This window comes from Lissotriton helveticus, chromosome 3_1, assembly GCF_964261635.1.
Source record: "Lissotriton helveticus chromosome 3_1, aLisHel1.1, whole genome shotgun sequence".
Classification (NCBI taxonomy): Eukaryota; Metazoa; Chordata; class Amphibia; order Caudata; family Salamandridae; genus Lissotriton; species Lissotriton helveticus.
In genome coordinates, this window is record NC_136061.1 from 1,806,656,418 (window position 1) to 1,806,682,431 (window position 26,014).

Here is a 26,014-nt window from a genome sequence, read left to right on the forward strand (position 1 = left end):
ATCAGAGTGCCCACCACTGCCCAGCTCGTACATCATAAACATACCATTGTCAACCTCATTACCCTCAGGAGATAGACACATTTTAGTAGACCTAAATGTGAACATCACACCAGCTCCCAGGCACCCAGCAGTCACAGACATCATCACACAAACTACAAATCTGAAAATAAAAAATCAGCTTTATTCAGCGGAATCACAAAAGAAAAGCAAATGAGAGTCCTCGCTCATTAAAGGGCAATGGCCAGTCCAATAGAGTCTCAGCAATAGCTTGTGCCTCCATGGGTGTCATCTCACCCAAACATGCCTGCACATGGCGTTTAATCAGCTGTGCTGACTATGGGGGCACCATCTGTGGAATCCTCCGGCACCGCATGGACAGGAGAGGGAAGGACAGGTGGAGTGGGTGCAGGTGTAGTGGATTCATCCACACTGGTTGGGGCATCGCCGAAAGTAGATTCAAAAACCTGGCTGCACACCTCAGCCAGGGCGGAAAAACTACCACCAGAACCCGGGGACACATTGGGGGTGGAGGTACAGGGCTGTGAGTCAGTCCTACTGGGTGTGTGGATGTGTGTGTGAGGTGTCTCCCCTCTCCCTGTGGGTGTGCCTACTTGCCCTTGAGACTGTGTGCGTGGAGCTTTGAGCTTCTTATGCTGTGTGTGTGCGCTGGGTGTGTCTGACCTGTGGCGTGTGCGTGTATGCTGTGTAGGTATGTGAGAGGCAGAGGTGGATGGCTCGGAAGGATGGGGGGGGGACAGATGCTGCTGGGTGTACATAGCTGCCGTCAGCGTTGATTCAATGGCAGCCACACTCCGACGCAGATCAGACATGGCTGATGACATGCCCTCCATGAACGACACCACCTGTGTAATCAGTTGTGTATGTCCATGGAGGACAGACAGCATGGATGCCTGACCTACTGCAATCTGCCGGAGTAGGTCCACTGTCTCAGCACTGAGGGCAGCAGGGGACACAGGGGCAGGGGCTGCGGTGCCGGGAACAAAGGAGACACGGGGGCTAGCACGGACCCTAGGCACACCAAGGAGTGGGAGGTTGGAGATGGGACTGGAGGAGGGGAGGGCAGCCAAAGATGTATGAGTGACCATTGCTGCATATTCCCCCCCCTCCTGAGAGTCTGTCTCGGATTCGTCGGCATGGTACGATGTGTCAGTCACATGTCGTGCGGCCTGTAGACTCTCCTCCCACTCTGTGCCACTGCCTCCCTCTGACACCTCCCAGCAGGTGGCACTGTCGGTGTGTCCCTCCGCCTGGTCCGCGCCTCTGTCTCCTCCAGATTCAGATGATGATGCTGTGAGCAAGGAGAAGAATTAAAACATATCAGTCACCTGTACACATCAGACATATCAGCTGCAAATCATATGGCCTCTTTCGTCAACATGGCATGCATCATGAGTCACATGACACATAACTCTTCATAATGACAATTCTACTTGTGGAGAAATGTCAGAGACACACAGCTCAATGTAAGGTAGGAGACAAGGTATAGGCAAGTAAAATACTTGTATGAGAGACACAATCATGATCCACTGCCTGACAACAGGATAGCTGATGATGCATAACAGTTCATTACCCAACCCTGCCACCCAAATCAAGACCTGGTCATGTTTGATTAGCTTTGACTCTGTGCCACATTAGAAAAGTCCTGGGCAAACTGCCATGTGATGCCGTCCTGGGACCTGAAACAAGTCTTCCATCACCTCACACTGCCATCACCGCTTTGTACATCCAAAGTCACATTGTGTGGCAAACCATCAATACCATGTACAAAGAACATGCCACAGATGGAGAGAATATGCACACACGCACTGCCCAGTGTGAGTATGCAGAAGTCCAAAATATAGCACATGTACATTGTGCACCTGCAGCTAACACAAGATAATTAGAAAGTGTACCATGGACAAAGGCCACTGAGGCTGACTTGTGCATAAAACACTTGTTGAGACTCAAGAACAGTGCCACAATATGAAGAAGGGCAGACATAGTGCACATGTGGTGCTACATTTAAGGTACGAACAGGTGTGACATACCCCCCTACAACATGAAGATGTGCAAAGGAAGATGCAACTTGAGACACTGCACCATAGGAGTACATGTCAAAAACAAGCATTCGCCAAAGCAAACCTCTACTGTGGAGTAGGGCAAGGCATGTAAAGAAGCAGCTGCTGACAGAGGGACAATCGAATTCCAATGCATGAACTGCCTGTCTGACTACACCACTCAAACTATGGGAGTGTGACCATGCCGTAGAGCTCTTCAGGTACCATTTCTCACACACATGACTACAAACAGACATGTACCTACCCCCTTCGTGCTGCTGTCCCTCCTGCAACTGCCTATGGAGGTCTGGGAACACCACTTCCAGGACCCGGAGCATGTTGGGGGTGAGTTGCCGGCTGCCGCCATGCCGGCGTGGAGCTTCCAGCTTCAGCTGGACTCGGGCGATGCGGCGGCTCCAGCACCGGATGTCCTGCCACCTCTTCTTTATGTTTCGAAGCCTCCTGCGAGGCCCCCCCTCGCTCCGGACAGCCCTGGCGATGTCCACCCAGATTTCACCCTTCTCATAGGCAGATACCTGTCACAAATGTAAAGTTACAGAACATCAGTATACCTGGTGCATGTTCCCAAGACACCCATATGTCCACAAAATACATGATGACAATAGGGCAACGTATGGCACACACATTAGCATCATTGTCCAGGAGTATGTGGCCTGTGTGCTAACAAAACTGCTTAGCATTACATTGTAAATCTACAGATTACATGAGGGCTGTAAAACACTCTTTGAGCATGACACTCACTGAACAAGACATGCTATATCTGGGTGCAATGCAGCACGTGACATGCTGTCACACACCACACTACAACAAATAACTCTCTTCTAACAACACTGTGCACCCTGGCACTCACTCACAACAACATTGCATCTATCCAGTATTACTACACAGTGGCTATGATGTCACACACACAACAGGTGCACACTCCAAGGTATTGCACACATCACTCACCTGATCCCCTGGTCTCCCATACAGCTTGCTGAAGTTGGGCAGGAGGGCATCCAGAAGGGCCTTGTTCTCACCATCAGTGAATGCAGGTGCCCTCTCCATGTTCAGCTAATCAGGGCCAGAGGATTCAGAGACAGCAGCTGTGGTTAGCACACCAATGTTGTGCAGGCAAGTGCCCTCCCACAGCCACATGCTGCCTTATATCTGTGCTGCAGAGGGTCTGTGAGTCCAAGGAGTAGTGTGTGATAGGCCACCATAATTTGCATCCTATGTTCCATCCAATCACATCACACCTAAGCCCATTACACACATATGCATGGTTTGAAAATAGAGCCAGAGCTGAACAACAACTTTCGCAACATTGTATACTTTTTCCTAACTGAATCTTCCAGGACACCTGTAGGAGTGTAAAAAACTCCGTATCCATGACAACCTGGTTGCATTTGGAACAGTACACTGTTTCCTTAGTTGTTCCCTATGAAATTTAAAAAATCCACACACAAGTACGGTGACATTGCCATTGCTACACATTGAATGGTGTAACGATGCGTACACAGGCCCGTACCATTGGGGTACGCTCAGTAGAGCCTAAAGGCGATAGGGAAACGATGCGTACACAGGCCCCTACCATTGGGGTACGCTCAGTAGAGCCTAAAGGCGATAGGGAAACGATGCGTACACAGGCCCCTACCATTGGGGTACGCTCAGCTCGCGTAGAGCCTAAAGGCGATAGGGAAACGATGCGTACACAGGCCCGTACCATTGGGGTACGCTCAGCTCGCGTAGAGCCTAAAGGCGATAGGGAAACGATGCGTACACAGGCCCGTACCATTGGGGTACGCTCAGCTCGCGTAGAGCCTAAAGGCGATAGGGAAACGATGCGTACACAGGCCCGTACCATTGGGGTACGCTCAGTAGAGCCTAAAGGCGATAGGGAAACGATGCGTACACAGGCCCGTACCATTGGGGTACGCTCAGCTCGCGTAGAGCCTAAAGGCGATAGGGAAACGATGCGTACACAGGCCCCTACCATTGGGGTACGCTCAGTAGAGCCTAAAGGCGATAGGGAAACGATGCGTACACAGGCCCGTACCATTGGGGTACGCTCAGTAGAGCCTAAAGGCGATAGGGAAACGATGCGTACACAGGCCCCTACCATTGGGGTACATTGAGTCAGACATGGTCAAGTGAACGATTGTGTAGGCTGCGTCCCTGTCCACCTTCATGTCACCATTGACAGAGTCACACTAGGAAATCACACAGCAGGGATGTAGTCTACACTCATGTCAACCATGTGGATGCATACATCAGCATGGCACACATACATCAGTATGTGCCAGGTTTGGCAGACATTGAAGAAGCACAGGGATTGTGACCGTGTGCCTCAGTTGATGTGTAAATAGCTTGCACAACATGTCATCATTCATGATGCACATGTGCATCACATGCATTCAACAATTTCAACACGATTGACGTCTGCAACATGTAGCGTGGCACATGAACACTCGAATGGGCCACAATTCAGTACAGGGAACTGCCACATGATGACAGGAACATGCCCACTGTCACAGAGGGGTCATAGCCGCACAGCATGACCCTGTGTGACCACGTCATGTGTGTGCCTTGTGCTACATTGTGCATGCTGTTAGCATATGCCATGAAGAGGTCAGTAAAGTATTACTCACCTCAGAATATCCACACATGTCATCCTGGACATGGCAATTTCCGTAATACCGTACACTTGTGTGTTGGTGTGTAATTCCTCTGGCTCTGCAAGTATCCTTGGCGTTGTGTCTGCCCTGATGACGTTATCTGAGTAGTCATATGTCACCTCTGCGTCCACACGTCAGGTCCTCTGTTTGTTTCTCAACACCAACGCAGCTCCGGTCTAAGTTAAAGCTTACACATTTTGTACCCTAAATCATTGTACTAACACTTCAGAACATTTACCTTTTATTGTCATACTCAAGACCGTGCCAATAGGGATGTCACTTACAAAGCCTGTGAGGAATGAAAAGGCCTCATGTTGGTGAGTGACCCTCACCGTCTGTGTCTCCACGGTTTTCACGTCAGGCACAACAACAAGAGCTGCTCCAATTGCGGGGAGCTGACATATGAATCCAGGTGTGATATGTCCCACAAGCCACTTAGACTCCAGCAGTTGGCACAGCAGCACAATAGCTCATGGTTGGGATGTAGGACCAGTGCATGTGTGTGGGTGTGGAGACATGTGAGCCCCTCATTAGTACATCATTCCCCAGGCGACACTTGTCAGGTAAACAACAAAAGTCAGAGATGTGTAATTGCATTGACAAATAACCATGATGCAAGTGCAATGCTGCATGGGATTAGGGTGACGGCGACCACACGGCTCCATCAGAACAGCAGCCATCGTAGCCAGCACCACGACCTACGGTCCCAGCCCTGCATGTGACACAGGAGGAGTAACTGCACTTCCTCATGTCCATGATGTCCTTCACCCCGGCCAGTGACTCTGCATCAGCTTCTGGCCCACCGTACCCGTCAGGGGGCAGTTGCGCCTCAGTTGATATGCCCCTGACACCATCATTCGCTGAGTGACGGACGCAGGCGGTGCATACGTCCCAGAACCGCTGTGACAGACATGATCGGAATGTTCATCCAGGTCCCCGCTGGTGCAACTCACAACCTCACTGCCAGATCTCCCCCAGGTGTCAGCCGTGGCGCCATTCTGGGGTGGTGCTGGCCCCGATAACACACACTGTACGGCTCCGCCGTGGTAACTGTGTGGCAGAACACCGCTCTTAATGCTGCATGGGAATGTAAACATCAATGAGCTGGCCACACCTCATTACAATTGGCGCTAATGAGTATTGGGAGGGTCAAGAAGACCCACTGGCACGTGAGTGTCAGTCCCAACACCACAGGACAGGTGGACTGGGGGATGCGAGTGTTGTGGACACCTAGCCAGACACAGGTGATGTCTCAACTCAAAAGATGTATTTGGATGATTTGGCAACGTTCAGTGTAGTGTTTATGTGGGCGGTTGTAACCATGGCCCTTCATCTCCCTGTTGTTGCGGTGAGGACCAACTTGTCACTCAGGTCCTTCAACTACACTAACGCTACGCTGAGCCTCTGCAGGCTCATCTTGATGAGAGTACTGTATGTATTTTTGCAAGCTTGTACAGCCACGCAGCATGTTTGTCTGTACATAGGCACGTTGTCAGACCCCCACTGCCCTACCCGGACTGACCATGTTCCCTGTCCTACCACCCCATCCCAGGAAGCATCTGCATGCAGCCCTCAAAACCACAGAACACAGTCACGTTACCTACGCTGTAGAGGGTATCCAAGAGGTACAGGCACTACGCAAAGATGTCATCATCCTCCCTGACTCTGGGAGTGATGTTTAGCTACTTGACATGCATCTTTGCCTGCTACCCACACTCTCTGTGGGATATGTTTGTGTAACAGCTGCCAGTGTATGCGTTGTAGGTACAGCCAAAACGTGGCCACGCCCTTGTCGGATGCCAATCAACAACACTACTTTTGTTCCGGTGTGGCCTGGATAGCCACCACTCACTGGTCAGATCAATGACACCCAGGGAGGCTAATTAGTCCTAAGCTATGTATGTATAGAAATGTGACACTTTGCTACTGCCTACTGTTCCTTACAGATATTGGTTCACAAAAGGTAAGTAACTAGTCCTTGAAAGTACTGTGCATCTGCTGTAGGAGCATATATGTTGTGTCCTTGCTGTGATGGCAGGGTGACTAATGTACACACACCATGCCACGTGTGTAAATGACCCGTTCACATGTGTGATGGCATTACAGACCGTCAGTGACAAATGTAATTATCATGATGTATGATGATGGTCATGTAATTCTCACTGAAAGTACACACCGCGACATGACTAAGGCTGAACAGTGCAAATGATTGCACATGTGGTGTGTGTGTGTATTGCAGTCTGCCCTCTGGGTGTGCAACCTCCTACTGACATTGACATGACGTGTCTCACTGACATGATACATTGTCATGGTCACTTAGACCTGTACATCTGAAGGCTTGTATGCATGTCACATCCATTCCACACACTACAGGTATTTACCTTCGCCACGGAGGAGTGTGTGGGAGCTGGCATCTGTGTGTATCCCACACCACACTCCAAATTGTCTACATCATTTGAAGAGGTGTTGCTTGTGCCATGTACATTGTTATAGTCTTAGTCAGACAGTTGTAGACATTTCCTTAAAATTGTGTCTTGCAGGGCACCCCCTCTGGAAAGGCCGTTGCCTGACTTGGAAGCCATGAGGGAGCGCAACTGCATCCGTCGATATCGCTTCGGCCGACAGTTGATCAAGGACCTGACGGGCAGGCTTGAGGCTCACCTACAACCACGCCACAGGTATCCAAGTGCACTGACACCCAAGGTGAAGGTGATGGCAGCCCTCCATTTCTTTGCCACAGGTACCTTCCAATTTACCATAGCTGATGTGGGAGGGATGTCTCAGACCATGTTTAGCCGGGTATTGAGTGATGTTTTGGGAGCAATGTTGCTCCACCTTGATGATTTCATTACATTCCCTACTCCAGAAGAGTTGACAGATGTCAAGGGGCAATTCTATGGCCTGGGCCGTATGCCACATGTAATTGGTGCAATTGATGGTACACATGTTACTCTTGTCCCACCACAGGCTCAGGAGCAAGCGTATCGCAACAGGAAACACTACCACTCGATAAATGCCCTGGTGGTGTGTCTTGCCAACATGATTATCTCACATGTTTGTGCACGTTATCCAGGATCGTGCCACGATGCTTTCATCATGAGGCGTAGCAGGGTACCACAGATGATGCTGCAGCTGCACAACCACCGGGCATGTCTAGTTGGTGAGTATACACTGTGAGCTCTGTATGTCAGTATGTCACAACTTCATGATCTGCATCATATGATTGACTCTTGTACATGTTGTCAAATTGCAGGAGACGCTGGATATCCAAACATGCCATGGCTAATGACTCCGCTACGCAACCCCAGGACAGCTGCAGACCAGCGTTACAACAATGCACATGTGAAGACCAGGCAGGTGATCGAACGGACCTTTGGACTCCTGAAGAGCCGCTTCAGGTGCCTGGACAAGACAGGCGGAGCCCTCCAATACAGCCCACGCAAGGTGTGTGACATCTTCACCGTGTGCTGCATGCTACACAACATGGCAGTGGAGAAGGCTGTGCCACTCTACCTGGATCCTGATGAGCTGGAACATCCGCCCGTTGAGGATGAAGGCCTTGGCCAGGATGCCAGTGATGAGGAGGGTGAAGATGATATCCGCGGTCACCTCATCCGCAACTTCTTTTCATGATGGTGAGTCCTTTCATCTTTTCAGTAAAAGATGGACTATAGAGTAGCATGGGTAGCATGCTATGTATGCAACAGACTGTAAGCAAGATCAATTGGATGTGTGTTGTGCTGTGTCACATGTTCAGTTGGAATGCTACACACATACGTGCTATGAGTGCACTCGGAATGTACAGGTGTCATACTACATCAGGCTATTCAACAGACATTGTCAAAATGACATTATACCGACCGTGACCCCTTGTGTGCCACTCTCATCCACAGCTCGCCCTGCCTGTTGTCCGTTGGGGTACATCGTGGTCATCCTGCTACTGCTCATTATGATTGCACCGTCAGCCACATCAACGGAGCATGCTTGAACATGTGGAGGAGTCAATTTGGGTAAGGACTCATATGAGGCTGTTTAGCATTGGTATGTGTAGAAATGTGTGGTACATGTTCATGTGCATGTGGTGTCATCTTGCATACATGCTACTCCATTATGTACCTCATGACATGTATGGCCACTCCCATGACAGGATAGTCACCCCTTCTGTCATCTGTTGTACTTTGATACTCTGGTGAATGCATCAATGTGTGTAGACATTGCCACAGCAACATTGCACATACCATGGCATGACATTGTGTCAGAGGTCACAACCACGGACTCTGTGGGGGATTGCAGCCTCACTGTGTGCATTAGAATGTGACTGGATCCTCACCTCCAGCTTGTGGGCCAGTCCAGTGTGAGTACCATGAAAGCATGTGGTGTTGGTGTTGCCCAGTGTATGTTCCACATCTTAAGACAACTGTCCCGTGAATCAGTTAACATGGATGCATTGCCCCTTGCAGCAGTATATCATGTCACTGTCATGTCGTTACCTCAGTGCAGGTTGAGAATACTGCAACGCCAGCCTTCACAGTGAGTAGCCGTGATGTTTAGATGCACATGATGCCATGTATGTTTAGCATGACAAAGTAAAAAGTGTGAAAGATGCATATGTGAATTTCTGTGTAGCACCAGTGGAGTGCGGTCATTCACATGAATCTCTGGTCGCCGGCACCATGACTGTGCTATGGTAGGGTCTGATTATGTAGCTTGGATGGACATCACTTGCACTTAATATTTGTTGTACATGCATATCATGTTTAGCATTGTGATGCATACTTGCCACACCAAAAGACTGGCTACAGAGTGCCTTCATTGCATGTCGATCATTAACTTCCTCGTCATATGTGATACTAACAGCTGGAGTGGATTTGCTCAAGTTAGCTTACAGGGCCCTTATGGCTTACCAATATCACATACAGACTTTAGAGTTAGCGGTAGTTTGATTTCCATATGTTTCCATTTGTTACTGATGTCTACCTCATCTGTGCCTGGGAATGTGTTTATACTACATAGATCTTTTTGCATGGGTGCTCACTTGTGAGCGTTACACATGACTCTAATGGATGACAGACTGTCCCAGTTTTTATGTGTCTGTGTCACAGCATCGAATCTGATGTGATGGCATGATTAATCATCATTATTTGTCACCAGACAGTACACTTCACAGGTGTGACTGGTAGAGTGTAGCTAATGAGGTTTTTGAAGTGTCTGTGACATGAGAATGTTGTCCTAATGCTTAATTGCCTCTGTTTCAGGTCTCCCTCCCAGCAGTTCCCATCCTCTCCTTCCCTCGCCTGATCACCCTTTTGTGTCTGTTGTTTGTACTCAGACCAATGGGCTATTTGGAGGTGGAACCCTTAGAGCATCACACCAGTCTGATGAAGAAAGGTACGGCCAGTCGTTGACAGCCTTGTAGGTATTCGTAAAGCGGCATTACAGGTGACATCATGATTAGTGTGAATTGGACTTATTGACAATGCACATGTATGATTGTGATAGCTCCATGGGCTCACAATGTAGATTATCATGTTGTGCATGACGTCTGACTCCTACAGAATCTAGTGCCTGCTTGTGTCTCTACACACATGTCCGTCTAATGTGCACATATACTATTTTCAAATTAGTTACCTCATGCTTGTTAGGTGTGTAACTGTGTATTGTCCACACACATGGGGTGGGTGAAGGCTATAATACTATGTTGTGTGTGAGGTAGATGTCTTTGTTGGTGCAGTTTTGATTTGAACACACTAGCTCTTGTATACACCTGCAGACGCTGTGTGTCTTGTGCCCCACTTGACCGTAAGGGCCCTGATCCACTGACTGTGATGTGTGGTGTTTACTGTGCCATTTAGTAGTCAGTGATCCTGAGTGAGGCAGACACTCCTGCCTTCACATCCACATGTCACTTTGCGCATTGCGGCTGCCCTTGTGTTATGTGTTTGTTTAGCAATTAGTCACACCCCTCCTGCCGTCATTTATTCACTCATTGCTGCAGCTGCATACACAGCCAACATGCAGCGCACACTATCCAGGAACACAGACACCTACAGGATGACCCTCCTTCCATCCATTAATAGAGCATGCTCCGGCCACCCTACACACAGACAACACCAGACATTCACCCTCGTGCTATGAAAATGCTGTGTACTCAGTCATAGCTGCTGCTATGCGTGTGTGTGCAACACATACTGGCACAACTATGCAGATTCACATGACATTGGGTCTACGTACCACCAGGTCATGTGGCGTGTCCAACACACACACACCTTACATTGGCACACTATTGTAGAGTGTTAGCTTGTCAACACCACTAGATCCGAAAACTGTTAGCTTACAGTCACGTGCCAGAACACAACATGCTCACACCACTTCAACATTGCTGTCACAGTCAGTCAAGTTGGCACATGGGACACACACCATGACCCTGTCTCTTGGGTGTGGTGTGATTTGGCGGTTCCGGGGTTGGTATTTGTCTGGTGTGTGTTGTTTTTCTGTATGCGTTGTTCCCATTACAGTAGTATAGTACTTGTAGCTCCATAGGGGTAGGTCACCTAATCAGGTGTGCCTGTGTAGAGTGCTCCAGCCCATTGCCCACAGTCTGTCCTGCCACCGTCATCCTGTGCGGCATTAATCACATACACAGTAATGCATCATGCTGATGGTAGCTCACATACCTGAGGACACAGTTGTAGGTACTCCCTACATGGACTACTACTTTTGTGACACTGACATGTACTCCTCAAAGTGACTCTCCTGGGCCTGCCTGTGCTAGCTGTTTGGGATTCATTCCCCCCTCCAGCATTGACTGTCCCACACAGGTGTGTCTTACCATCCATGTATGTAGTTTGTGGAAATTTCTGACCAATGTGTGTCCTCACTCAGATTCTGATCCAAGTGTGTGGATGACTGCTGTTTGTTGTATACCTTGCATTTATGACATTTGCTGACACATATACATGTATGCTGTTTCAAAGATTACTCACCAAATGCGTATGATGTTTAAATTATTTATTGGGTGCTCTAGTGCATGAAACGTGAATAGGTGCTGTACAGAAAGGGGGGGGAATCCAAAATTCACTGCTGGAGATGAGATGGCTTACTGTTTCAGTCAACAGAGTCCAGCCCACAGTGCCTGACATCATTGGGCAGACTGTGACCAGCAAGTCCTTGTGGGAGAGTCTCGTAGGGGATGCTGTTGCACCCAGGGGCTATATGCCAGGTCCAGTGTCCTGGGAGAAGTCCATGGGCCACAGGCCCTCAACGCCTTCGGCGTGGACGACCCGCCTTCCTTGGGGGACCCTCATGTGCAGGCATGGACGGTGCATGGGACGCTACGTCAGAGGGTTCAACCTCCTCCCTCTCCTCCCTCCCTGTGGCTGGTGTTGCACTTTGCCGTGATGTTGCTGGCCTTGTGACACAGGGAGGGGGCTGCATGTTGGCAGCCATCTGACGTAGCACATGGACAATGTCCCTATGCACCATCAAGAGCTGAGCCTGGTGTGCCTCCACCCGTCCATAATGCAGGTCTTGCCTGGCTATTTGCTCTGCCTGCTGTTCTTTGAGCTGGTTGAGGGTCTCCGCAAGCTGGTTTACCTCACTGGTGTCCCGCCGGTATGCCTCAAGGATGTTATCGAGTTCAGCCATACCGGTCCCTGCAGCTGACTGGCCAGATTCTCGCCTCCGCCTTGCGCCACTCCCACCACCCTGACCCACATGAGCACGGCCTGCGCTTGTGGGCACATCCGATCGACGGGCCCCCCGAGTGCTGGGAGGGTGGAGGTTGTCACCAACCTCAGGGGCGCCCGACAAAGGGTGTCCCTCATTTTCAGACTGGCTCTCTTGTGAATCATGGGCAGGGCTCTGACCTGTCTGCTGGGATGTGGTGGGAATAGGTCCGGTGGTTGGCAGAGATGTAGCTGGTATAGTTGCTGCAGGGGTTTGGGATCCAGAGGAGCCAGGTTGGTTGGGGTCATCCACAGTGCGTTGAGGGACGGCGCTGGCGGTGGGGTCTGGGTCCTGCTGAGCCTGGGACTGGGATCCTTGGCCCCCCTGGCTGGGGGGGCGATCCGCACGTTGCCCTGTGTGTGGGAGAGAGAGAGACACTGTTAGGGCTATATCAAGTGACATGTGGTTTTGTTATCCATTATCAGCATCACTGTTCCACAAGCTATACATAGTTGACATTGTACAGTTGTGTATTTAGTGGTAGAAAAACACAATAGTACGATGGGGTATATACATTCTTCCAATCTCTTGACAATGACTGACACAGCCATTGCTGTGTCTTGTGTTGCCGGCACCACACGTGTAAAGAATTTGTAAGTTTCACGCAACATCCTGGATGTGGTGAAAAATCTTATGTGTGCGGCAAGCATGCACAGAGTTTAGATGCAGCATGTTGATGTAAGAGACAGAGCATCATTATTTAGCATGTCAGCTACTACTTTGGATGTCTTTTGCTGTTCCATACTGGCCAAACAATGGCAACACCGCTGGACCTGTACACCCACTTGGAGATCATGGCTTTAGAACTTGGCACTTCTCTGAGACGCATCACCTTGTCAATACCCATGTCCATGTTGGTGCTTATGTACATCCACAAAGGTAATGAGATGGGGCACTAGCTTTTTTAGAGGGCCACAATGGACTGGAGCTTCTGTTATGTGCATGTAAGAGTTGTATGCATATTCTTATGAGTACGTGTTTTGTTGTGGTACATGGCAATTGGAACAGTGTTGCAATACAACGCCTGTCTCCCGGGGATGAGTTTATGTAAGGGGTGTGTACAACACGCCATGCTATTACTTTGTTTGCAAATTGCAAGCGTCCATTGTTCATGTTTTGGCTGTCCCCTCATGTGGCATGCTGCCATTATGTTGGATTTGTGTTTATGCACAGCATGTGTGACCTTGTCCTGATGTTTGTGTTGGCAATGAGCACAGGAGGGACTTGTGCTGCCTACACCTGTGCCCATTGTGTACTATTGAGCTTTCTGAGATGTGTGTCCTGACACAGTACAGTGTTGACAGGAAATGGTGGCTGTCTTACAGGCACATGGCAGATGCTTGCTGGTACTTGTGAGACATCCCTTAACATTCAGCTCTATGGAGTTTGTGAGGCCTGTGCAGTGCTTGTGTGCAACTGTGTGTGTGCCTCAGGGATGTGCATTGAGGTGACCGAGGGACAAACACTGACTGATGGAGACAGAGGGAGAGGGCAACAGAGGGAGAGGGCCACAGAGGGAGACAGAGGGAGAGGGCGACAGAGGGAGAGGGCCACAGAGGGAGAGGGCCACAGAGGGAGACAGAGGGAGAGGGAGACAGAGGGAGAGGGAGGGAGAGGGCCACAGAGGGAGAGGGCCACAGAGGGAGACAGAGGGAGACAGAGGGAGAGGGAGGGAGAGGGCCACAGAGGGAGACAGAGGGAGACAGAGGGAGAGGGAGGGAGAGGGCCACAGAGGGAGACAGAGGGCGACAGAGGGAGAGGGAGGGAGAGGGCCACAGAGGGAGACAGAGGGAGAGGGCGACAGAGGGAGAGGGCCACAGAGGGAGAGGGCCACAGAGGGAGACAGAGGGAGAGGGAGACAGAGGGAGAGGGCGACAGAGGGAGAGGGCGACAGAGGGAGAGGGCGACAGAGGGAGAGGGAGGGAGAGGGCCACAGAGGGAGACAGAGGGAGACAGAGGGAGAGGGCGACAGAGGGAGAGGGAGGGAGAGGGCCACAGAGGGAGAGGGCCACAGAGGGAGAGGGCCACAGAGGGAGACAGAGGGAGACAGAGGGAGAGGGAGGGAGAGGGCCACAGAGGGAGACAGAGGGAGACAGAGGGAGAGGGAGGGAGAGGGCCACAGAGGGAGACAGAGGGTGACAGAGGGAGAGGGAGGGAGAGGGCCACAGAGGGAGACAGAGGGAGACAGAGGGAGACAGAGGGCGACAGAGGGAGAGGGAGGGAGAGGGCCACAGAGGGAGACAGAGGGAGACAGAGGGAGAGGGCGACAGAGGGAGAGGGAGGGAGAGGGCCACAGAGGGAGACAGAGGGCGACAGAGGGAGAGGGAGGGAGAGGGCCACAGAGGGAGACAGAGGGAGACAGAGGGCGACAGAGGGCGACAGAGGGAGAGGGAGGGAGAGGGCCACAGAGGGAGACAGAGGGAGACAGAGGGAGAGGGAGACAGAGGGAGAGGGCGACAGAGGGAGAGGGCCACAGAGGGAGACAGAGGGAGAGGGCGACAGAGGGAGAGGGCCACAGAGGGAGAGGGCCACAGAGGGAGACAGAGGGAGAGGGAGACAGAGGGAGAGGGCGACAGAGGGAGACAGAGGGAGAGGGCGACAGAGGGAGAGGGCGACAGAGGGAGACAGAGGGAGACAGAGGGAGAGGGAGGGAGAGGGCCACAGAGGGAGACAGAGGGAGACAGAGGGAGAGGGAGGGAGAGGGCCACAGAGGGAGACAGAGGGAGACAGAGGGAGAGGGCGACAGAGGGAGAGGGCGACAGAGGGAGACAGAGGGAGAGGGAGACAGAGGGAGAGGGCGACAGAGACAGAGGGCGAGACAGGGATGGAGACAGGTAGATTGTGCTTGCTCTCTTGCTACACTGCCTTACTTTGTCACAAAATGATGCATCTCTGAAAGGTGTGTCAGCAAAATGTTAATATTTAGCAGCTGTGGTCTAGTATCTTGTGTGATCTTTACCTATCCCTGTGCATTGGGCATTATGCTTGTGTGTGTCCCTGGGACATATGGCATGAGAGCAGCCTCTTACCCTACACATTGCACCCTATGTGCCTCCCCCTTGCAACTCCCACCATTTGGTTGTGTACTGCTTGGAGTCATGGCCACCCACCCCATGCTGCTGGGCACTGTTGTTAGTCTACCCATGTAAGTTGTGTTTTTTGTACACTCACCAGACTCAATGGCTCCTTCTATTCCATGTACTCCCACCGCTGGCAGTAGGACCATGACCTTCTCCTCCCAGGGCTGGTATACAGGAGGTCTGCGGGGACCACCGCCTCCAGTGTGGTGTGCATTGGCGTAATCCTGTGCCATCTTCTTCTTCACCATCCTCCGCAGATCGTACCACCTGGCCTGGCATTCTTCCCTGGTGCGCCTGATGGGTGCAACAGCATTGACCCGGTCTACAATCCTCTCCCACAGGCGTGTTCTTTCTGCCATGCTGGTCTGTCTGACCAATGCGCCAAACAGCTGTGGGTCGACTCTGATGACTTCATCAGTAAGTATCTCCATCTCCGGGTTGGTGAATTTTGGATTCTTGGGTGTGCTCATGGTGTGAGGTGTATGTGATTGAGGGTGTGATGGTGTGTATGGATTAGGGTGTGTGTTTGTGATAGTGAAGGAGGTGGTGTTGGTGTAGATGTGATAGGGTGTATGTGTGAAGGTATGTGGCTGGAATTGTTGGTGTGCTCTCTGTTTCCTCGCAAGCATGGGTATGTTGCAAAGGATGATGGGTTGTATGTGTGGTCCCTTTTATTGGTCAAATCGTGGGTGTGGCTTAATTTGAATTTTTTGTGTGGGTGTTATATGGGGTGGGTGTTGGCTTTGTCCTCTGTTTGGCTGCTTGGCTGTGACCAGGACATTGATTGTCAAAGGTGTGTACACAGGAGACATGTTCAGTGTGGTAGTGCGACTTGTTAGCAAGGTCCTTGTGGTCGTTTTGGTGTTGGCGTTATGTGTGCTTGCAGTACTTGTGCGTGCGAGTGAGTAGTACGGGCCGTTGGCGGGTGGGGGTGTTCGCGTAGGCTTGTTGGGGGGGTGTGCGTGTCGTACTTGTGCGTGCGAGTGAGTAGTACGGGCCGTTGGCGGGTGGGGGTGTTCGCGTAGGCTTGTTGGGGGGGGTGCGTGTCGTACTTGTGCGTGCGAGTGAGTAGTACGGGCCGTTGGCGGGTGGGGGTGTTCGCGTAGGCTTGTTGGGGGGGTGTGCGTGTCGTACTTGTGCGTGCGAGTGAGTAGTACGGGCCGTTGGCGGGTGGGGGTGTTCGCGTAGGCTTGGCCGAGGGGTGTGCGTGTCGTACTTGTGCGTGCGAGTGAGTAGTACGGGCCGTTGGCGGGTGGGGGTGTTCGCGTAGGCTTGGCCGAGGGGTGTGCGTGTCATACTTGTGCGTGCGAGTGAGTAGTACGGGCCGTTGGCGGGTGGGGGTGTTCGCGTAGGCTTGGCCGAGGGGTGTGCGTGTCGTACTTGTGCGTGCGAGTGAGTAGTACGGGCCGTTGGCGGGTGGGGGTGTTCGCGTAGGCTTGGCCGAGGGGTGTGCGTGTCATACTTGTGCGTGCGAGTGAGTAGTACGGGCCGTTGGCGGGTGGGGGTGTTCGCGTAGGCTTGGCCGAGGGGTGTGCGTGTCGTACTTGTGCGTGCGAGTGAGTAGTACGGGCCGTTGGCGGGTGGGGGTGTTCGCGTAGGCTTGGCCGAGGGGTGTGCGTGTCGTACTTGTGCGTGCGAGTGAGTAGTACGGGCCGTTGGCGGGTGGGGGTGTTCGCGTAGGCTTGTTGGGGGAGGGTGCGTGTCGTACTTGTGCGTGCGAGTGAGTAGTACGGGCCGTTGGCGGGTGGGGGTGTTCGCGTAGGCTTGGCCGAGGGGTGTGCGTGTCGTACTTGTGCGTGCGAGTGAGTAGTACGGGCCGTTGGCGGGTGGGGGTGTTCGCGTAGGCTTGTTGGGGGGGTGTGCGTGTCGTACTTGTGCGTGCGAGTGAGTAGTACGGGCCGTTGGCGGGTGGGGGTGTTCGCGTAGGCTTGGCCGAGGGGTGTGCGTGTCGTACTTGTGCGTGCGAGTGAGTAGTACGGGCCGTTGGCGGGTGGGGGTGTTCGCGTAGGCTTGGCCGAGGGGTGTGCGTGTCATACTTGTGCGTGCGAGTGAGTAGTACGGGCCGTTGGCGGGTGGGGGTGTTCGCGTAGGCTTGGCCGAGGGGTGTGCGTGTCGTACTTGTGCGTGCGAGTGAGTAGTACGGGCCGTTGGCGGGTGGGGGTGTTCGCGTAGGCTTGTTGGGGGGGGGTGCGTGTCGTACTTGTGCGTGCGAGTGAGTAGTACGGGCCGTTGGCGGGTGGGGGTGTTCGCGTAGGCTTGTTGGGGGGGGGTGCGTGTCGTACTTGTGCGTGCGAGTGAGTAGTACGGGCCGTTGGCGGGTGGGGGTGTTCGCGTAGGCTTGGCCGAGGGGTGTGCGTGTCGTACTTGTGCGTGCGAGTGAGTAGTACGGGCCGTTGGCGGGTGGGGGTGTTCGCGTAGGCTTGGCCGAGGGGTGTGCGTGTCGTACTTGTGCGTGCGAGTGAGTAGTACGGGCCGTTGGCGGGTGGGGGTGTTCGCGTAGGCTTGGCCGAGGGGTGTGCGTGTCATACTTGTGCGTGCGAGTGAGTAGTACGGGCCGTTGGCGGGTGGGGGTGTTCGCGTAGGCTTGGCCGAGGGGTGTGCGTGTCGTACTTGTGCGTGCGAGTGAGTAGTACGGGCCGTTGGCGGGTGGGGGTGTTCGCGTAGGCTTGGCCGAGGGGTGTGCGTGTCGTACTTGTGCGTGCGAGTGAGTAGTACGGGCCGTTGGCGGGTGGGGGTGTTCGCGTAGGCTTGTTGGGGGGGGGTGCGTGTCGTACTTGTGCGTGCGAGTGAGTAGTACGGGCCGTTGGCGGGTGGGGGTGTTCGCGTAGGCTTGTTGGGGGGGGGTGCGTGTCGTACTTGTGCGTGCGAGTGAGTAGTACGGGCCGTTGGCGGGTGGGGGTGTTCGCGTAGGCTTGGCCGAGGGGTGTGCGTGTAGTATGTATTGGTGGAGCTTGCAGTGAGGCGAATGTCCCATACGACTGAATGTTGAAGCGTGAATACTTAGGCCCGTACGTATCTCGCTCAGGCATGTCGTTCCGAATCGGAATAGTGAGTTTGTACGGACTGATTACGATTCGTACGGTGGTCTGCCCGAGGCTTATTCGTACGGGTATACGAATGTCAATCGTACGGATCTTAGAAAATCGTACGGAAATCAACGGTAACGGATCGGAATTCGCTGGTCGGACGGTAGTTTCCCAATCGTACGGAATCGGCTACGAATACGAATCGTAAGCCGTTTTTTTTTACCGGATCGGAATCGAGCCCTATGTGTAGGTCCGTCTGTAGCGAGTGATTATCGCATGGGCAGGGAGACAATTCTGAGTGTTTAAACTTCTTCTCTGGGAAACCTAACATCAGTGGGATGAGGTTCAAGCGGAAGCGCAGTAAAATAAATCTTTGCTGAGCAATAGTAATACGGGAAAGATATGAACACCCTTCCAGTGTTCTTGATGGAATAAGATCATATGCGAGGAACGCCTTTTGTTGCTGGTTCCTTTCCCTCCGTACCGCAGTAGCCCCTAGCATATATAACTCAGTTATATTCTGTTTTGAAGCACTACTGCAAGCTGAGGGGTCCCTAAATAGATTTCCCTGCCCGATTGCAGTCAGTTCAGCCTCTACATATCTGAGCTAGGCAATCTTTTTGTAGTGATCCAGCTTCAAACAATTACCAGTAATGCCTTGTGTTAAATTTTCAGTTGGCCTACGTCAAATCGAGAGCCAGTCTATCAGATAGGCAACCCTAATTCAAGGTGTAAAATATAATTTGAAAATGAATGGGGTACTGAAAGTCTATGTTTAAAAAAGACGTCTTCCATACTCTGGAGTTTATTCGTGTTTACCATCCCCCATACACCCACCCCATACATTGCTGCTGCCTTTGTTTTAGCACAGTAGATATTCTTAATCATATCCAAGGGGCTGGCTCCTAACTTCCAAGCAAAACCCTTTATGGCTTGCAGGCTCCTTTCCATACCTAGTGTTCTTGCCACCACCAGGTTTGCCCAGGAGTGATTTTTGTGAAATAAGACTCCTAGATATGAAAAGGAGACTACCACTTTGATTTTTGTAGATGCTAGATGGAAGTGGGGGGATTTTGCTCCTTTGCCTGCTCTTGTATTAATGATGAAAGATTTCAATTCATTTACTCTAAGGGTGAGCAGTCAAAATATCGATTTTTTATATGGAACTACACTAATATCGAATTTTTATTATAGTAGGGACAGAATATCGATGTCAGGAATATCGTTGACCAGAATATCGACCTTAAGCTAAGTAATATAGGGGCATATTAGCAAGAACCTCATTGAAATTATCACTGTTTTAGAGGCAGAAAACTGCAGCTAAAACGGCAATAATGGGCTTGCTAATATGCGTTATAGAATTCCAATAGAAGCCCAGGTTAGATGTGGAGGACATCTAACCTGGGCTTCTATTGGAATTCTATAACGCATATTAGCAAGCCCATTATTGCCGTTTCCTGCCGCTATAACGACAATAATTTTAATGAGGTTCTTGCTAATATGCCCCATCGTTTTTTTTATATTGAGATAAGTAATATCAAAGTCAGTAATATCGAAGTAAGTAATATCGTTAGCAAAAATATCGTTGTTAATAATGTCGATGTTTATATTAGTGTTGTGTATTTTAGTATGTATTGTACATGGTATGTTTAACATTTTTTGTAATGTATTTTTATTATTTTTAAATATATGTATTAAATGTTTAGAAATTAGTAATTTTTTTAAGTACATTTAGCATTTTAGTTTCCGAGCGGGTTCTGGGTTTAAAGGGTGGGAAATAATTTAATTATAATTAATTAATGAATATGTTTTTATTTATTGTTATTGATTATTAATGTATTGAAAATTAATTATTAATTGGTAATTAATTTTTAATAATTGGTTGATTTATTGTTATGCACATTAATATATTTTATTAATGCATTGTTATTGTTAATTAATGTATTATTTATTTATTTAAGCAATTTGTAGAGAGCACAAATACCCTTGGGTGTCTCGGCGCTGTGGACTGTGTAGAAGATCGAGCCAGAGGTGGAGTGCTTATTGATTAAAAAGTTTTTATCAGTTTCCTGAAGGCAGGTAGGTTTGGACAAGATTTAATATGCCGAGGGAAGATGTTCCATAATTTAGCAGTAGCGATAGTAAATCTTCTGTCACCCCAGGAAACTTTTTTCATGCGAGAGACCATCAAAATGTTGGCCGTTGAAGAACGCAAGGTTCTATTGGGAGTGTAAACACAGAGAGCCTTCTTCAAGAAGTCAGGTCCAGTTTTGTGGATGGCCTTGAAGGCAATGCAAAGAGCTTTGAATTTGATTCGGCTTATTATAGGTAGCTAATGAAGTTTTCAAACTACTGTTGAGATTGGTTGATACCTGGGGGTACCTATTATCATTCTAGCAGCTGCGTTCTGCACCATCTGCAGTTTGCTGGTGTCATTTTTCTGAGCGTTGATGAAAAGGCTGTTACAGTAGTCCATTTTTGACATTACTAGAGTGCTAACAAGGGTTTTTCCGGCACTCGATGTAAGAAAGGGTAGGAGTTTTTTAATCATTCTGAGAGTGAAAAAAGATGATGAGACAATAGTATTGGCATGTGATCTGAAAGCCAGTTTGTTGTCGATTATGATCCCTAGATTCCTAACTTTCGATACCAGTGGAGGCGCTGGTCCCAGATTGGTGGGCCACACAGGATACAGCTTACCAAAAATCAATACCTCCATTTTGTCAGAATTTAACTAAAGGCAATTGTTGGGCAGCATTCCATCTTGGAAGCTGGCCGCAATTGCTCCTCTATCATTATGGATTGCAAGCACCAACTGTGTGTCATCGGCGTATGATGTAAGTCCCATCCCGTGGGCTTTGATGACCTTAGCCAGGTCCAACACATAGATGTTAAACAGTGTCGGACTCAAGGAGGAACCTTGTGGCACACCGCACAGGAGGGTAAATGGGGAGGACTTGTAGTTGCCGAGATTCACTAATTGTTTGTGGTTGGAAAGAAATGAAGCAAGTAGCTCCTTGGCCTTCAGTTTGATGGCAATGTTTGAGAAACGATCGATCAGTGTAGGGTGATCGACCGTGTCAAATGCTGCTCCACACCACTGGAGTCAAGCTATCCAGGCTGATGATGGCTGATAGCCAGAAACCGGTCCTTGGATGCTTGATTCCGGTCTGGGAAAGACATGGCTTGGTAGTTCGGACTGGACTGTTCCCATGAGGCACAGGGTCAGAGCTGATTTGCATATAGCCAGTGTCTAACCCAGGGTGGTGTGGAGTGCAAAAAAACGATGGATTTAGGCCCAGATCCTTGTACTGGGGTGAATGTATGACATTGTTCTACATTCTGTCCATCACCTGTGTTTTTTGCAATTTTCACCCCGAGTGGGCTGGGTATGCTCAGACGTGAGTCCCAGGCTCTCCACACCACTGGAGTCAAGCTATCCAGGCTGATGAAGGCTGATAGCCAGAAACCGGTCCTTGGATGCTTGATTCCGGTCTGGGAAAGACATGGCTTGGTAGTTCGGACTGGACTGTTCCCATGAGGCACAGGGTCAGAGCTGATTTGCATATAGCCAGTGTCTAACCCAGGGTGGTGTGGAGTGCAAAAAAACGATGGATTTAGGCCCAGATCCTTGTACTGGGGTGAATGTATGACATTGTTCTACATTCTGTCCATCACCTGTGTTTTTTGCAATTTTCACCCCGAGTGGGCTGGGTTTGCTCAGACGTGAGTCCCAGGCTCTCCACACCACTGGAGTCAAGCTATCCAGGCTGATGAGGGCTGATAGCCAGAAACCGGTCCTTGGATGCTTGATTCCGGTCTGGGAAAGACATGGCTTGGTAGTTCGGACTGGACTGTTCCCATGAGGCACAGGGTCAGAGCTGATTTGCATATAGCCAGTGTCTAACCCAGGGTGGTGTGGAGTGCAAAAAAACGATGGATTTAGGCCCAGATCCTTGTACTGGGGTGAATGTATGACATTGTTCTACATTCTGTCCATCACCTGTGTTTTTTGCAATTTTCACCCCGAGTGGGCTGGGTATGCTCAGACGTGAGTCCCAGGCTCTCCACACCACTGGAGTCAAGCTATCCAGGCTGATGAAGGCTGATAGCCAGAAACCGGTCCTTGGATGCTTGATTCCGGTCTGGGAAAGACATGGCTTGGTAGTTCGGACTGGACTGTTCCCATGAGGCACAGGGTCAGAGCTGATTTGCATATAGCCAGTGTCTAACCCAGGGTGGTGTGGAGTGCAAAAAAACGATGGATTTAGGCCCAGATCCTTGTACTGGGGTGAATGTATGACATTGTTCTACATTCTGTCCATCACCTGTGTTTTTTGCAATTTTCACCCCGAGTGGGCTGGGTATGCTCAGACGTGAGTCCCATGCTCTCCACACCACTGGAGTCAAGCTATCCAGGCTGATGAAGGCTGATAGCCAGAAACCGGTCCTTGGATGCTTGATTCCGGTCTGGGAAAGACATGGCTTGGTAGTTCGGACTGGACTGTTCCCATGAGGCACAGGGTCAGAGCTGATTTGCATATAGCCAGTGTCTAACCCAGGGTGGTGTGGAGTGCAAAAAAACGATGGATTTAGGCCCAGATCCTTGTACTGGGGTGAATGTATGACATTGTTCTACATTCTGTCCATCACCTGTGTTTTTGGCAAATGTTCACCCCGAGTGGGCTGGGTATGCTCAGACGTGAGTCCCAGGCTCTCCACACCACTGGAGTCAAGCTATCCAGGCTGATGAAGGCTGATAGCCAGAAACCGGTCCTTGGATGCTTGATTCCGGTCTGGGAAAGACATGGCTTGGTAGTTCGGACTGGACTGTTCCCATGAGGCACAGGGTCAGAGCTGATTTGCATATAGCCAGTGTCTAACCCAGGGTGGTGTGGAGTGCAATAAAACGATGGATTTAGGCCCAGATCCTTGTACTGGGGTGAATGTATGACATTGTTCTACATTCTGTCCATCACCTGTGTTTTTTGCAATTTTCACCCCGAGTGGGCTGGGTATGCTCAGACGTGAGTCCCAGGCTCTCCACACGACTGGAGTCAAGCTATCCAGGCTGATGAAGGCTGATAGCCAGAAACCGGTCCTTGGATGCTTGATTCCGGTCTGGGAAAGACATGGCTTGGTAGTTCGGACTGGACTGTTCCCATGAGGCACAGGGTCAGAGCTGATTTTCATATAGCCAGTGTCTAACCCAGGGTGGTGTGGAGTGCAAAAAAACGATGGATTTAGGCCCAGATCCTTGTACTGGGTGAATGTATGACATTGTTCTACATTCTGTCCATCACCTGTGTTTTTTGCAATTTTCACCCCGAGTGGGCAGGGTATGCTCAGACGTGAGTCCCAGGCTCTCCACACGACTGGAGTCAAGCTATCCAGGCTGATGAAGGCTGATAGCCAGAAACCGGTCCTTGGATGCTTGATTCCGGTCTGGGAAAGACATGGCTTGGTAGTTCGGACTGGACTGTTCCCATGAGGCACAGGGTCAGAGCTGATTTTCATATAGCCAGTGTCTAACCCAGGGTGGTGTGGAGTGCAAAAAAACGATGGATTTAGGCCCAGATCCTTGTACTGGGGTGAATGTATGACATTGTTCTACATTCTGTCCATCACCTGTGTTTTTTGCAATTTTCACCCCGAGTGGGCAGGGTATGCTCAGACGTGAGTCCCAGGCTCTCCACACCACTGGAGTCAAGCTATCCAGGCTGATGAAGGCTGATAGCCAGAAACCGGTCCTTGGATGCTTGATTCCGGTCTGGGAAAGACATGGCTTGGTAGTTCGGACTGGACTGTTCCCATGAGGCACAGGGTCAGAGCTGATTTGCATATAGCCAGTGTCTAACCCAGGGTGGTGTGGAGTGCAAAAAAACGATGGATTTAGGCCCAGATCCTTGTACTGGGGTGAATGTATGACATTGTTCTACATTCTGTCCATCACCTGTGTTTTTAGCTGATAAGTCTAGCAGCACTAACACTGCGACCCCACCTTGGTCTAAGATTGTTCTAATTTCGTCTGCTGCTTTGATGAGGGCGGTTTCTGTGCCATGGCCTTTCCTGAACCGAATTGCATCTCATCCAGGAGGTATTATCTTCAATGTATTGGGCTACTTGTGAGTTCATTAATTTCTCCCAAACAAATTCTGGGAAAGGAAGGCTTGTGATATACCTGTCATTTTTTGTATCTAGCGGATCAAGGTGCTAGTTCTTCAGCAGCGGCTAGATTATAGCCTTTTTTACATGTGGCAGGGTAGGTGCCGGTGTTGAACATGGCGTTGCAGATGTCTGTTAGGTTTGGGGCTAGTAAATCAGGAATCAGTTTTGAGAAGGTAGCTGGGCAAGGGTCGGTGGGGGAGCCTGACTTGATGGTTAAGATAAGTTCCTTGATCTGTTTTGGTGAAACTTGGCTAAAATTCGAGAAAGAAGGAGTCTTTTCGTCGTTGTCAGGTGTGGCCATCGAATAGTCAGTTTTAGGTTGAGCAGCGAAGTTGACATATATGTTACTGACTTTGTCTAGGAAGGAGCTGGCCAGGGCATTGCACAGATCTTGGGTGGGGGCTGGTGGGAGATTGTCACGGACCCTGATAGTTTAGTGACTACCTGAAAAAGCTGTTTCATGGAGTCTTGGGCCGATTCTATCTGACTGAGGCAGTATTTGCTTTTCTCCGACATAATGAGATGCTTATACTTGGAGATGGCTTCCTTATGACGAGTTTTATCAGTGATATTGTAATCTTTGCGCCAGCTTCTCTCAAGGTTCCTGCAACGTTGTTTTTCAAGTGTGAGGGAATCGGAGAACCAGGGGGACGATGGAGCGGTTCTGTTTTTTGAAAAGTTCTTCAGTGGTACTAAGACATTGAAGGCATTATTAAGCCATTCGGAGTAGTTGGAAGAGGCAAGTATAGGGTCTGGTGTAGGGTCTTAATTAGTGGATAACAGATGTGTTTTGAGAAGCTGCTGATCCAGGCAGCTCCAGGCTTTGAATTGTGTGAGTGGAGTGGAGATAGTATGCGGAGGGGAGGGTTTATGAGCCTGAATATCGAAGATGACTGCCCAATGGTCAGTCCATGCCAAGGGTATGGTAATTGGTAATTAATTTGTATAAATTGATAATTAAATTAATTATGTTAATTTTATGTGTAGGGGGCTGTGGGTTTATAGGAGAATAGGGTGGGAAGTAATTTAATTATAATTAACTAATTAATATTGTATTTATTTATTGTTATTGATAATTAATTTATTGTTAATTAATTATTAATTGGCGATTAATGTGTATTAATTGATTCATTTATGATTACATTAATTATAATTGATGTATTATTATTTAGGTATTGTTATTGTTAATTAAATAATTGTTAATTTATTATTAATTTTAATTAATTTATTAATTGACAATTACATTATTTGTGTTTTTTTATGTGTAGCGGGTTGTGTGT

At 49.9% G+C, this 26,014-nt stretch overlaps 1 protein-coding gene across 1 annotated transcript; it reads right to left on the reverse strand.

Moving 5' to 3' along the window:
• Window positions 1–317: 317 nt before the first annotated feature.
• Window positions 318–25,250, reverse strand: LOC144824325 (uncharacterized). Its single transcript, XM_078683442.1, has 3 exons — window positions 25,179–25,250; window positions 2,323–2,593; window positions 318–1,309 (listed from the first exon to the last, which is right to left on the reverse strand). The coding sequence occupies exons 1-3, from the start codon at window positions 25,248–25,250 to the stop codon at window positions 318–320; spliced, it is 1,335 nt and encodes a 444-aa protein (XP_078539568.1).
• Window positions 25,251–26,014: the final 764 nt, after the last annotated feature.